General features: G+C 45.5%; 1 protein-coding gene across 18 annotated transcripts in view; it reads right to left on the bottom strand.

Moving 5' to 3' along the window:
- nav3 (neuron navigator 3) overlaps positions 1–13,734 on the bottom strand; it is a 639,300-nt gene that overhangs the window by 54,160 nt on the left and 571,406 nt on the right. For all 18 annotated transcript variants that reach the window (XM_087996953.1, XM_087996954.1, XM_087996961.1 and 15 more), the window contains 2 exons: positions 7,453–7,476; positions 6,385–6,462 (listed from right to left, as the gene is read on the bottom strand). In XM_087996953.1, the coding sequence (XP_087853079.1) occupies positions 6,385–6,462; positions 7,453–7,476 (102 nt within the window). The remainder of the gene's footprint in view (positions 1–6,384; positions 6,463–7,452; positions 7,477–13,734) is intronic.

Here is a 13,734-nt window from a genome sequence, read left to right as displayed (position 1 = left end):
ACCAGAGCTATAATGGGATATTCTCACATTATAGCTGAGCCCCAAGCTGAAACATCAGCATTTTTCCTTCACTCAGTCTTTGGCAATCTCTTGACAAATAAGCGTTCCATTCTCTATTATAGAATTCAGTTCCAATAGCGATACTTTCAAAACCTCTGTATAGTTCCCAACATCTGTGTTATTTTTACAATGAACTGAATGGGGTCAATGTTAATAATCCTTAATGAGGAGCTGGGGGAAAGAGTGTTGAAGATTTAAAATGGAACATCTAAAATGACAGATCTAACTCAATGCTTAAGCACTTGCTGCTGTCATTGGAATGGTGTGGCATGCTGATGCCTGGTATTTCATTATACTGTAAGAAACTTATTAATAAAAATCTCTGCCATAAGCTAAATTTCTCCAAGGAGTTCTTTTCAGCTCAAAAGCTCTGCTGCTTTCTTGCTGATGTGTGTTTTGTTTAGTGATGCTGAGCAAGAGGAACTTATTGACAATTGCTCATCAATACTGATATCACTGAAAGGGGAGACATATCATGGAAGTGTTTTCTCTCACGTTCAGCATGAGCAATGCAAGAATGTCACATTTTGTAAAATTACTATAATTCCTACTACAGGAGTGACTGGTTGGCAAGTTGACTCAGATTAGCCAGTGCATCACCTTGGATAAAGTCACGAGGTATTTACATAGTCCTGTTTTGCAGAGAATAAAAGCCATGTGTGATTAAGCCATGTTACAAGTGCGACTGATTATCTTAATTTAATTGTCAATGTAGCTTTCTCCTTGACAACTCCTTGGCAAATGAGAGTCAACTTGCCAGCCAATCAGCAACCTTTTCTCTGTAGTATAAATGGTTGTGATTGTTTGAAATTTGGCATTCTTGCATTGGTCCTGATGAATGTTAACACGTCTTTCTTTCCAATATTCAATATTCACCTTCTGTCTGACCAGGCGGCAGGTTGAATATGGACATTGTGAGCAGGCCTTGAATGCTCACTCACTTGGCTAGCAGGAGGGGTTTCTGTTAAACCTGGTCAATTGCTACGGTCAGGACATATTGACAGTAAGTTTAAGCTGGGGTTCACAGACAGTGGGCATTTCCTATGGGCCATAGGAATTCCAGTGAAACGAACAGGAAGAGGCCATTCAGCATCATGAGCTTGGGCCTTCACCACTCAATGAGACCAGGGCTCATCTACATCCAAAAACCTTAAACCTCTCCTTACTCTGATCTAAAGTTCCCCACCTGCTTCAAGAAGACCAGCATCATCCCATCCAAAGAGAAATCATGCAGTGTCCCTCAGTGACCACCACCCAGTGGCTCTGACCTCCATCATTACAACATGTTTCAAGAGGTTAGTCATGGCTCACATCAACTCCAGCCTCCCAGCCTGCCTCAGTCCTTTGCAATTCAACTACTGGCACAACAGGTCACAGCAGACTCCATCTCCCTGGCCCTACACTCATCCCTGGAACATCTGGATAATAAGAATGCCCAGTCCATCAGACAAACCAGCCTCCCACCCACTGACTCCGCCTACACTTCCCACTGCCTCGGGAAAGCAGCCAACATCATCACAGACCCCACCCACCCCGGCTATAATCTCCTCCACCCTCTTCCATCAGACAGAAGAAACAAAAGTTAAAAAACACGTACCAACAGATTCAAGAACAGCTTCTTCCCCATTATTATCAGACTTTTGAACAGCCCTCTCAAATGTTACTGCTGATCTCTCTCTCTCTCTCTGTAACCTCTCTGCAGCTGTAACACTGTATCCTGTACTCTGTCCTGCTACCCTGATGCACTCTGTATGATACAATCTGCCTGTATAACACATAAACTAACACTTTCCACTGTATCTCAGTCCATGTGACAACAATAAAATCAAACAAATCAAATCAAATCAGCCAGGTTCCACTATTTCATATCCTTGACTCTTACACGTCAGATTTCAAATGATTGACGTAGCCCCAGCAGCTCCTGCTGGTTGTGTTGGAGAGTTCTACACTTCAATCCCAGTAGGTGTGGACAAGTGTTCCCTGACTACTCTCCAGAACGTGGATGCACACTTGAATCATTCAAAGTATGGGCCAAATGGGCTGAAAAGTGGGATAGTGTTGCTAAGTCAGCACAGACCCGATGGGCTGCAAGGCCTCTTCTGACCAGTGTGATGTTGTGAATAGCGAAGCTCTCATTTCAACACTACATCTAATCATCTGAGACTCTCTCATGAGTGGAAGGGTTTCTCTCCACCTACCCAATCAATTCCTTACAAAATCCTCCAACTCTCAGGAAGTGAGGATGAGTGAGGGTGCTGGGTAAAGGAGCGAGCCAGTGGGGTTGGGAAACAGAGATGCAAAGGGGAGGGGAGAGACTGTAAAGAGGAGTGAGGAGTTGTAAAAGAGAGAACAGAGCTGGAGGAAAGACTGAACAAGGGGGTACAAAGGGTGGGACGAGTCTGAAGGGGAACACAAAGGAGAGAAGACCTTTTGAACTTTTCAACAAAAGAATTCTCATCTCACTGGGATCAGGATAACCATATTCAACCTTCTCCCAAGAAACATAACAGCTAATGAGACAGAATGTTACTGTTAGAAACTTCAATCAAATCAGCCCTGAATCACCTATCCCAGGAAATACACATCCAGCTCAGTAACCCTCCTCATTAGCTAAACCCAGAATCCCGGTACCATTCCACTGGGAAATTTCTCTTCCTCCTTCTTCCATTCTGGACACCAGTATAAACCAGTTTCTGTTGGAGATAGTGAGGTTTCATGGTCAGCCAGAGTTTCAAAGTCAGGGGCTACCCATCTAAAACAGAGATGAGGTGATTTTTCTTCTAAGGGTTATGAGTCCTTAGAATTCCTCAAAAGACAGCAGACGCAGAATCTTTAAATATTTTTAAGGTCGACATAGCGAGATTCTCAATGACCAAAGAGATTAAAGGTTAGGGGGTGGATAAGCAGGATGGAGATTTCAGGTTAAAATCTGATTATCGAAAGGGGGTGGGATGGGGACAGACTCAAAGGGGCGAGTGGCCTCATCTTGTTCCTTGTTTAAATGTTTACATGTTCATCTGTAATCAAGGCACATTAACAGCATCAACCTCACAAACCAGCTGAACTGAGAGCACAGCAAATGGTTTTCTTAGTTCAAACAGTCTGCAACATCAACAATTCATCTTTGAAGAACCCACTATAACAACTTCACCTTCTTGTTTAATAATACAATCAAAGGTGGTTAACATATTATACATTTAGATGCAGTTCTTACAATTTACCAAATCAATTCCAGCAGCGGAATCTCCCCTGTGAGTATATTTATTATAAATATCATCTGTTCCACTGAATTAATATTGTTGCAGGTCAGCTGAATGGTCCATCAATTATCTATTGTTCCTTTGTTCTGACTGGCTGCTTCTCTAGCTGTTCAGATGGATGATGTTGCCTTGTACACAGACACACACACAATCGAGTCCCTGGTTTTTGAAGTGGTAGCAGGTATAAGAGGGCTCCCCTCAGAGACAAAGCCTCATCTACAACAGCATCTTGTCAGAACATTCGGGAGTGAACACAGCACACTGCCTGACTTACAAAATAGGAGGCGGGGGGAATTACATTTCAGAGATGGGGAGGCATTACTTCCCTCAGAGAGTCGTGAATCCGTGGAACTCACTGCATCACAGTACGGTGGGTGCTGGATATTGAGTAAATTTAAGGAGGGAATAGACAGATTTTTAATTAGAAATGGGTTGAGGGATTATGGGGAGCGAGCAGGAAAGTGAAGTCAAGGTGAGATCATCCATGGTGGTATTGAATTAGAGACAAAAGAAACTGCAGATGCTGGAATCCAAGGGAGGCTGAAAGAGCACAGCTAGCCAGGCAGCATGGTGCAGCAGGATCAAGGGGCTGAATGGCCTCCTCCTGCTCCTAGTTGTTATATTCTCAGGGTCGAGGATATATAGCCCCCTCAGTCAGATTGGATACTGGTAACAACTGGCCATCCACCTCATCCTCAACTACAATCCCCTCCAATCCTCACTGCACTCACATTCCTTCATCGTTTCAATGCCCAAACATCTATCGTTTCCTTTCTTGAACCTGCTCCAAAGGAATGTCTCCTCAGCTCAGACCTGATTGGATGTGCCCTTATCCAGAAGCTTTGTGCCCATGTTCTAGACTCCCCAGCTATTCCAGGACACAGGCTCCCCAAGGGGGAAAGGAATTTTCATTGAGATGCTTACTTCCCACAAACGGGCTATAGATGCTCAATCTGCCAATGCTGTGGCTCCGGAAGGTACAACTGGATTAACTGACGGTCATTAACTCACTAGACCATCCACAGGAACATTACAAACATAAAAGTCACATTTGTGTTGCTTTACAAGAACAAGATATTCCAATCACTGGGCAGCCAACATTGAACACTCCTGAAACATAATCCCTTCATTCACAGGATGAAAGCAACACTGACTTGGGCAGTTAAGAGTCAACCACATTGCTGTGAGTCTGGAGTCACATGTAGGCCAGACCAGGTAAAGATGACAGTTTCCTTTCAGAAAGGACATCAGTGAGTGAGATGGGTTTTTCCAACAATCAACAATGGATGCCTGGTCATCACCAGACTCGTAATGGATTCATATTCCGTCACCTACGGTGGCAAGATTCGAACCAAGGTCCCTGGGTCTCAGGATTAACAGACGAGTGATAATACCACCAGGCCATCACCTTTACTTTATACACAGCAAGGAACCACAAGTAGCAATGTCATTACAAACAGATAATCTGTTTTCTACTGACATTTGCTGAAGAAGATATGTTAGCCAGGACAAGTGAGACAGAAGATCAGATGAACCACTGAGTTCCTTGGACTCCTTCCAAGTTCCTCATCACTACTCGCTATTCTCGACACGATCTCCTCTACACTGTGGGGAGTAAACACAGATAAAGTTCATGTTTTGCATGACCCCTCCTTTCTGTATGCACTTGAGACTGGGAGTTTCTATTTAATGTTCCCTCCTGCTCTGCCCTCTGTCCCTGGGCCCCTTTACCAACTCAATGAGGCTCGAAACCTCACACAGCAGCAACCCATTGTCCAATCAAACATCCTACAGCTGACTCAACTCAACATCAAGAACATCAATTATAATGGGGAGGTGGTGGGGGGCAGCTTCTGTTCCAAATCTTTTGGACACAAGTATTTCAGCCTTAAATATATACAAGGTCTCTTTCCCCAGAGCTCACTGCAGTAAGGAGTTCCAAAGTCTCTCAATCCTCTGAGGGAAGAAATTCCTCCTCAAGTCAGTCTGAAATTGGTGCCTCTTTATTCTGACACTATGCCCTCTGGTCCTAGCCATTCCCAGGAGGGGAAACATCCTCTCACCACTGACCCTATCAAGCCCCTGTCTGTCACAAAGAGATCGCATTCTTCTGAACTCCAGTGAGTAGACTCCCAACCTTTGCCCATGAAACAATCCCTCCAAACCTGGGATCATCCTTGTAAAACCTTCTCTGAACTGCATCCAATGAAATAATGCCTTTCCCTAAATAAGGGGAGTAAAATTGCTCACAGTATTCCAGATGTGGTCTCCCCAGCACCTTGTACAGTTACAGTAAGACTTCCCCACTCTTATATTCCAACCCCTTTGAAATAAGGGCCAACATTCCCCTCGCCTTCTCGATTCCCTGCTGTCCCTGTGTGCTAACTTGCTGTGTTTCCTGTACATGACCCCCACGTCCCTAAGTGTTGTAGCTTTTTGCAGCCTCTCTCCATTTAATTAATATTCTGTTCTTTTGTTCTCCCTTCCAAAATAAACAGCTTCACATTTTCCCACATTATACTCCACTTGCTAACGTTTTGCCCACTTAATTAACCCATCAATATCTCTCTGTAAACTGCTTGTATCTCTTTCACAAACTGCCTTTCCATTTTTGTGTCAGCTGCAGATTTCGTTAATGTCCATTTCATTCCATCATTTCACTCAATTTGCTTCCAGTTTAATGGAAGGGTTGTCAACATTGGCTCTGTTTCTCTCTCCACACGTACTGCCAGGCCTGCTGAGTTTCTTCAGCATTCTCCATTTATATTGGTCACAATCCACTCACTGAAGTCTATGCCCCTGAATACGTAATTCTTAAACCAAGACTGGGAACGGTCTTGTTGATAATGCCAGCTTTAATTTCCCTCAAGTAGTACGGATTATTTACGACAGAAGAATTTCTATCCAAGTGGGATTTGCATCTGCTGGTCACTTCATTGCATTTGAGTATCAGGCAGCTGAACCTTTTTCTGAGGAATTATCAGGTAACTATCCAAATGCCTTTTTGGTGTATTTAATTTTCCCCCGTTAATTAATTTCTGAGCAGGAGAAAAGAGTGACTTACATTAGCCGAAAGTTGAGAGGTGAGGGAGGCGACCTTCTCCTGAGAAGTATCCAGCTCTCTGCGCAGCTTCCGAATTTGCTGTTACACAAAACAGAAACATCCGAGATTGAACAAGTTTCCAATGGATACGATGGCTCCGTGTGAGACAACCACAGTCACTAATCAGGGATCAATTCAACAGGCACAGGATCCCGTGTGAAAGCCATCACATCTTCCCCAACCTTCCTTTAGATGCAAAACTCACATTTCTCTCCAAGACCTCATCCTTCATATGAATTTTGTCGCTTTTTTTTATGACTAATGAGTTTCTACCTTGAAAGGGAAATGGATAAAGACAATTGGTAAAAGAATCAGAGATGATAGATGGACAATCTCCACGCTGTTATCGGGAATGTTTGAAAGGGGATGGGAGCAGATTCAATCTGAACTTTCTTAAAAGGTAATCAAGGAATATTCAAAGGAGAAAGATTTGCAGGATCATGAGGAAAGAGCAAGGGGGTGTGACTATTTGGACAGCTCTTTCAAAGGGCTGGCCTGGGCAAGATGGACTTAATGGCCTCCCTGAATAGAAGTGGACTTCCACCTGATGTGGGAAACCCAGGAGGGGACAATCTCACATCACTTCAGTTTGTCTCCTCATTGAGTGTAAATTTAGCACAAAACTGATTTTAAAAATTGATGTGGATCAAATGCACCTTCTGATCAGTTACTGTACCTATCAAGGTCAATTTTAATCTTCATTTGCCAAGGCATCTCCCAAACCTGCAATCGCCAGTATTGCCAAAGGACAAGGGTAGCAGCTAACAATGTGACACCACCATCTCTCTCTCTCACACACACACACACACACAGCAATAGTTCACTCTAAGGGGCAGTTAGGGATGTACACTGAATTCAAGATTTACCAGTCAGACCCACGCCCCAAAGAATGATAAAATAAAGAGCAGGGGCTCACTCCACTCCATCCAAATTTCAAATGTTTGGGAGACCAATTACACATGCACACACCCAGACTGTGGATACAGTGACTAGATTCGAAATGGAGGGAGCAGCTGTTTAATGTCTTACCTCAGAATGTGCTTTCTCTTCAGCCTAGAAAGGAAAATAAAAGATAAAAGATAAAAAAATTTAAACAGATGCTGAATAAATACTTGCTCCAGCTTGAGGTGATACAGGTCATGCATTAGATTCTGATATTGAAATAATATTCAATAAATCAATTTTGAAAAATCAGCATTGACAAACCTGACTGAAATACTGGCTCCTATTCCAGCTGAGGTGTGAACAGAGAAGTAATGAACAGGAGCTGGTTCAGAATGACAGCTGCTACACCTCACAGTCAACTTTTATTTTCAAAACTACTTCCAGTAAATATCACCGAGGGGACTGGGACAGGTTTCCCCTCAGGCCTGGTCAGCCAGGGGTCAGTGATTCACCCACAGTGCACTGAAAGGTGAAGGTTGTGCTTTGAGACCTGAAGGACAGTGTTGTAGCACTAAGGAATGCTGCATTGTTGGATGTCCAGGATTTCAAGTGAGTCTTTAGACTGATGCCTGATTAAATTTTTAAAAAACTTACTGCGAATTAATTTGAAAAAGGGACAACTTCACAACCTGGATTCTGCTGTTAGAAACCTATTGGAAGTTCAGCTGGGACTGTCTGAGCTTGTTTCATTTGAGCATTACAGAAGAGAGAAACAGAGGAATAGCATCAAGTGTTATTCCCTGGCCACCATCGACAAGGCAGGAGGGTGATGGAATACTCCCCACTAGCCCCTGGATGGGGGCAGCCCCAACATCACTCAAGAGGCTCGGCACCATCCAGGACAAAGAAGCTGCCCCACCCCCCACATTCAATACTGAGCACCCCCTCCTCCCTCCAACCCCCACCCAGCCACCACACAGTCCTAGTTCCTGCTGGTTACCTCACCAATGCCGATTTTAAATAAATCGGTTGGACGGGAACCTTTTTAACTCTGATCGCCAGCATCTGCAGCCCTCACTTTCCCCTATAACCTGGTGTGGTATGACCTTTGACCTTTTTAATACCCATTAATCTGTAGAAACTAGGAACAGGGGTTGGCCATTCGGCCCTCTGAGCCTGCTCCACCACTCAATATGATCATAGCCGATCCTCTGTATCAATGCCATACTCCCACTTGCCCCACGTATCCTTTTCATTGCTAAAAATGTATCAATCCCCTGCTCGAGTATACAGCCTGTAACTCAGCAAAAACATGAGGTGACAGAAACACCATGAGCTTGTTTCTCCTTTAACCTCTTCAGCCAACACAGAATTTATTTTTGTTCTTTTCCCCCACACGTGACCCCCTCCGTCTCCCCCACTTGGATTGAGAACTGTTCCAGGTCTAAATCTTCCCACTCCTGATTAATGGTCACTGACTGCAACTATCAGCTCTCCCAATCTCAGTTCATGCTGAGCTTTTCCAGCATTTGCTGCTCAGATTTGCAGCATCTGTTGGGACTTCACATCCCCGCTGTGGGGGTGTAAGGGGGTTTCTTCTGAATGATTTCCTCTCATGGACCACACTAGGGAAGGGCCATAAATGCCGGTCCACCCAGTGACGCCCACATCCCGTGGATCCATTTTTAAGAACTTCCCCAGAGCCACAGAGGGCTGGGAAACTGTCCCATTCCAGTGCCGGGGATCAAAAGGGAAGGTGAGGTTAAGCCAGACCCAGAGATGGAAAAGTCAGAGACAGTGAGATGAAGGATAGGCTCTTCAGGAGATGCTGTCCGGTAAAAACAATGACTGCAGATGCTGGAAACCAGATTCTGGATCAGTGGTTCTGGAAGAGCACAGCAGTTCAGGCAGCATCTGAGGAGGAGATGCTGTCAGTCAGGTCTGATTGTGGGCGAGTTGCACCCCAAAAATTATAGAATGCTTTCAGTAATTGAGGAGCCTACGTTCTCTCACATAAAAATGTGAGTTTGAAATAGGCTGTAGATGAATTAATTCATTGAATTTAATTCCATCAGCTGCTGAGGGGGGGGGGGGGAGGTTTAAGGCCAACCTTCTGGGAACTTTAGCCTGGTTCCGTGGAACGGATAGTCTGAACACATCCTGACATTCCCACATTGGAAGGGCATTGTTTAAAATGGGGCTTGCTGGGCAGGAGATGGTCATCTCCACACAGACGAATACTTGGAAGGAGGTACTGAACATGGCTGGGCACACGGAGGACAGAGAGAGACTGAGGCTCAGAAAGGGGCTGAGAATTATAGCACAGGACGCTGGGGAGAGCAGGAAGACATTGGGGATGGAAGTGGGGAAGACAGGGAGATTTCAAATCCTGGTGAAATCAGGATAGGGATGAGTGATTTATTAGAGGGTGTCGTTGCTGCTGACCAGGTATATAAGGGAGTTAAAGTCTCTGAATTAATCCTTGCTCAGCTGAAAGGGAGATGCAGTGTGTATATTGCTGCTACCTTTTTAGGGAGAATGGGAGCTGTCCCCAGTATCTGGCCAATATTTATCACACAACCTCAACACCACTTATTTAAAAAGCAGAATATCAAGTGACTTTCATATTGTGGGATCTTGCTGTGTAAAAACTAGTTGATGTGTTTCTACCTTCAAAAAGTCCCTGCTGACTATACAGCTTGGGGATACACAGAGTGCTACATAAATGTAAGTCCTTTCTCTCCTTGTTTAATGCTGGATGCACAATCAAGTTAAGGCAGGATGGAGCATCTAGTGGATGGTCTGGCGCTAGGAAAATGCTCATTTATTTTTATTGTAAAATTCAGTCACCCACAGATCCCTTGGGATTGCCAAAGCCAGCTCATTGATCGGGAAGGAATTTGAAAATGTGCATTCAGTTCAGGTTGTCATGGAGACTCAGCCCTCAGCCTCCTGGCCAGATGGTGTCTGTTCACCTCATGGATCCCCTCTTTACTGAACCATTCTCTCTCAGCACTAAGCTTGGATACGTTACACTGGGGCTGAACCACAGTCTGTCCTGTCTGAAGGGTGAGATCGACACTGACAGTAACCATGGAAATAGCACCATCCTGGAGTGAGCCAGTCTGTCAAGTACTCCGACAGTGTGAATTCAAACACATCCATCTCCTCTCACTCTCCCTTCCAGCGTCGGGTAATCAAAGTCAAGATGATTCCTTTGCCAGACAAATGACTCCCACATGAAGGAAAAAAAACTGGCATTTCTCACACATTTCCAGGGCGAGTGCTCCATAATCACCGTGGTCTAATCATTCAGAACGTAGGAAGCACAGAAACCCATTTGCACACAGCAAACTCCCACAGCCAGGAATAGGATCATGATAAAACCATCTGCTTCACTGATATTGGGGAAGGCAAACTGGTCAGAACACTGTAGGAAACTCCCTTCTCCAAAACAGAGTTGTGACACCCCCCAGCCCCGAGCAGAGAACTGGGGCCATTGTGTAACAATGCGAGTGTCGTGTCCACACACAGTATGACCAGGACACACACATATAAAAACACTGGTGCGGCCACACTTGGAATATTGTGTACAGTTCTGGTCCCCATATTTCGGGAAGGATGTGGAAGCATTGGAAAAGGTGCAGAGGAGTTTTACCAGGATGTTGCCTGGTCTAGAGAGAAGGTCTTTTGAGGAAAGGCTGAGAGACTTGGGTCTGTTCTCATTGGAGAGAAGAAGGCTAAGAGGGGATTTGATAGAAACATACAAGATGATCAGAGGATTAGATAGGGTAGACAGTGAAAGTATTTTTCCTAGGCTGATGATGTCAGTGTGTACGAGGGGGCATAACTACAAATTGAGATTTAAGACCGCTGTCAGAGGCAGGTTCTTTACACAGAGAGTGGTAAGGGCGTGGAATGCCCTACCTGCTAATGTAGTCAACTCAGCCACATTAGGGAGATTTAAACAACCCTTAGATAAGCACATGGATGATTTTGGGATAGTGTAGGGGGATGAGCTAAAAAGAAAAAAACAAAGGGGTGGCACGGTGGCTCAGTGATTAGCACTGCTGCCTCACAGCGCCAGGGACCCGCGTTCAGTTCCTGTCTCGGGCAACGGTCTTTGCACATTCTCCCCGTGTCTGCGTGGGTTTCCTCCCACAGTCGAAAAATGTGCAGGTTAGGTGAATTGGCCATGCTAAATTGCCCATAGTGTTAGGTGAAGGGGTAAATGTAGGGGAATGGGTCTGGGTGGGTTGCTCTTCGGAGGGTCGGTGTGGACTTGTTGGGCCAAAGGCCTGTTTCCACACTGTAATGAATCTAATATTCCACACAGCGTTCCTGAGTCACTTCCAGGCACCTGCCTCCTCTCAGGAGGTGATGGCTTAGTGGTATTATCACTAGATTATTAATCCAGAAACTCAACAAATGTTCCAGGGACCCAAGTTCAAATCGCACTGTGGCAGGTGGTGGAATTTGAATTTAATAAAACAAAATCTGAAATTAAGAATATAGGATGACCATGAATCCATTGCCAATTGTTAGAAAAAAAACCCTTTAGGGAAGGAAATTACCATCCTTACCTATGATCTGGCCTACGTATGACTCCAGACCCACTGCAATGTGGTTGACTCTCAATTGCCCTCTGAAATGGCCAAGCAAGCCTCTCAGATATACCAATCATGACAAAGTGTCAAAGAATGAAACCAGATGGATCACCTGGCATTGACCTAGGCATCAGAAAAGGCAATGGCAGTGACAGCCCTGTCGTTCTTGCAAAGTCCCCCTCACTAACATCTGGGGGCTAGCGCCAACATTAGGATAGATGTTTCACAGACTAGTCAAACAACAGCCTGACACCATCATACTCAAGGAATCATACCTGACAGACAATGTCCCAGACCCCACCATCACCATCCCGGGATATGTCCTGTCCCACCGGCCGGGCAAACCCAGCAGAGGGGGCAGCACAGTGGGATACAGTCAGGAGGGAGTTACCCTGGGAGGCCTCAACATTGACTCTGGACCCCATGAAGACTCATGGCTTCAGGTTAAACATGGACAAGGAAACCTCCTGCTGATTACCACGTACCGTCCTCCCTCAGCTGATGAATCGGCACTCCTCCATGTTGAACAACACTTGGAGGAAGCACTGAGGGTGGCAAACACACAGAATGTACTCTGGGTGGAGAATTTCAATGCTCCCCACCAAGAGTGGCTCGGCAGCAGTACTACTGATCGAGCTGGTCAGGTCCGACAGGACATAGCTGCTGGACTGGGTCTGCGGCAGGTGGTGAGGGAACCAACACGAGGGGAAAACATACCTGAACCCATCCTTATCAATCTGCCAGCTGCAGATGTATCTGTCCCTGACAGTATCGGTAAGAGTGACCACCGCACAGTCCTTGTGGAGACAAAGTCCCACCTTCACATTGAGAATACCCTCCATTGTGTTGTGTGGCACTGTCACCGTGCTCAATGGGACAGACTTCAAACAGATCCAGCAGCTCAGGACTGGGCATCCATGAGGTGCTGTGGGCCATCGACAGCAGCAGAACTGTACTCCAGCACAATCTGTAACCTCATGGCCCGGCATATCCCCCACTCAACCATTACCATCAAGCCAGGGATCAACCCTGGTTCAGTGGAGAGTGCAGGAGAGCATGCCAGGAGCAGTACCAGAGATACCTGAAGGTGAGGTGTCAACCTGGTGACACCACCAAACAGGACTACTTGCCACCAAACAGCATAAACAGCAAGTGATAGACTGAGCTAAGAATCCCACAACCAATAGATCAGATCTAAACTCTGCAGTCCTGTCACATCCAGTCGTGAATGGTGATGGATAATTAAACAGATCATTGGAGGACAGAGCTCCAAAAATATCCCCATCCTCAATGATGGAGGAGCCCAGCACATTAGTGCTAAAGATAAGGCTAGAGCTTTCACAACAATTTTCAGTCAGCAGTGAGAATGGATGATCCATCTCGATCTTCTCCAGTGGTCCCCAGCATCACAGAGCCCAGTCTCCAAGCAATTCGATTCACTCCACGGGATATCAGGAAATGGTTGGAGATACTGGATACTGCAAAGGCTACAGGCCCTGACAACATTCCAGCAAAAGTATTGAAGATGTGTGCTCCAGGACTTGCTGCTCCCCCGAGCCAAGCTGTTCCAGTGCAGTTACAACACTGGCAACTACCCGACAATGGGGAAAATTGTCCAGGGATGTCTAACACACAAAAAGTAGGACAAATCCAACCCAGCCAATTACACACCCCCCCAGCCCCCCCATCAGTCTACTCTCCATCCTCAGTAAAGTGATGGACGGTGTCAGTAACAGAGCTATCAAGCAGCACCTGCTCAGCAATAACCTGCTCAGTGACGCCCAGTTTGGGTTCCCCCCAGGGCCACTCAGCTCCTGAC

This window comes from Chiloscyllium plagiosum, unplaced genomic scaffold (assembly GCF_037043375.1).
Source record: "Chiloscyllium plagiosum isolate Xiang-an unplaced genomic scaffold, Cpla_swu_hap1 HiC_scaffold_19, whole genome shotgun sequence".
Classification (NCBI taxonomy): Eukaryota; Metazoa; Chordata; class Chondrichthyes; order Orectolobiformes; family Hemiscylliidae; genus Chiloscyllium; species Chiloscyllium plagiosum.
This window is presented reverse-complemented; position numbering and strand designations above follow the sequence as displayed.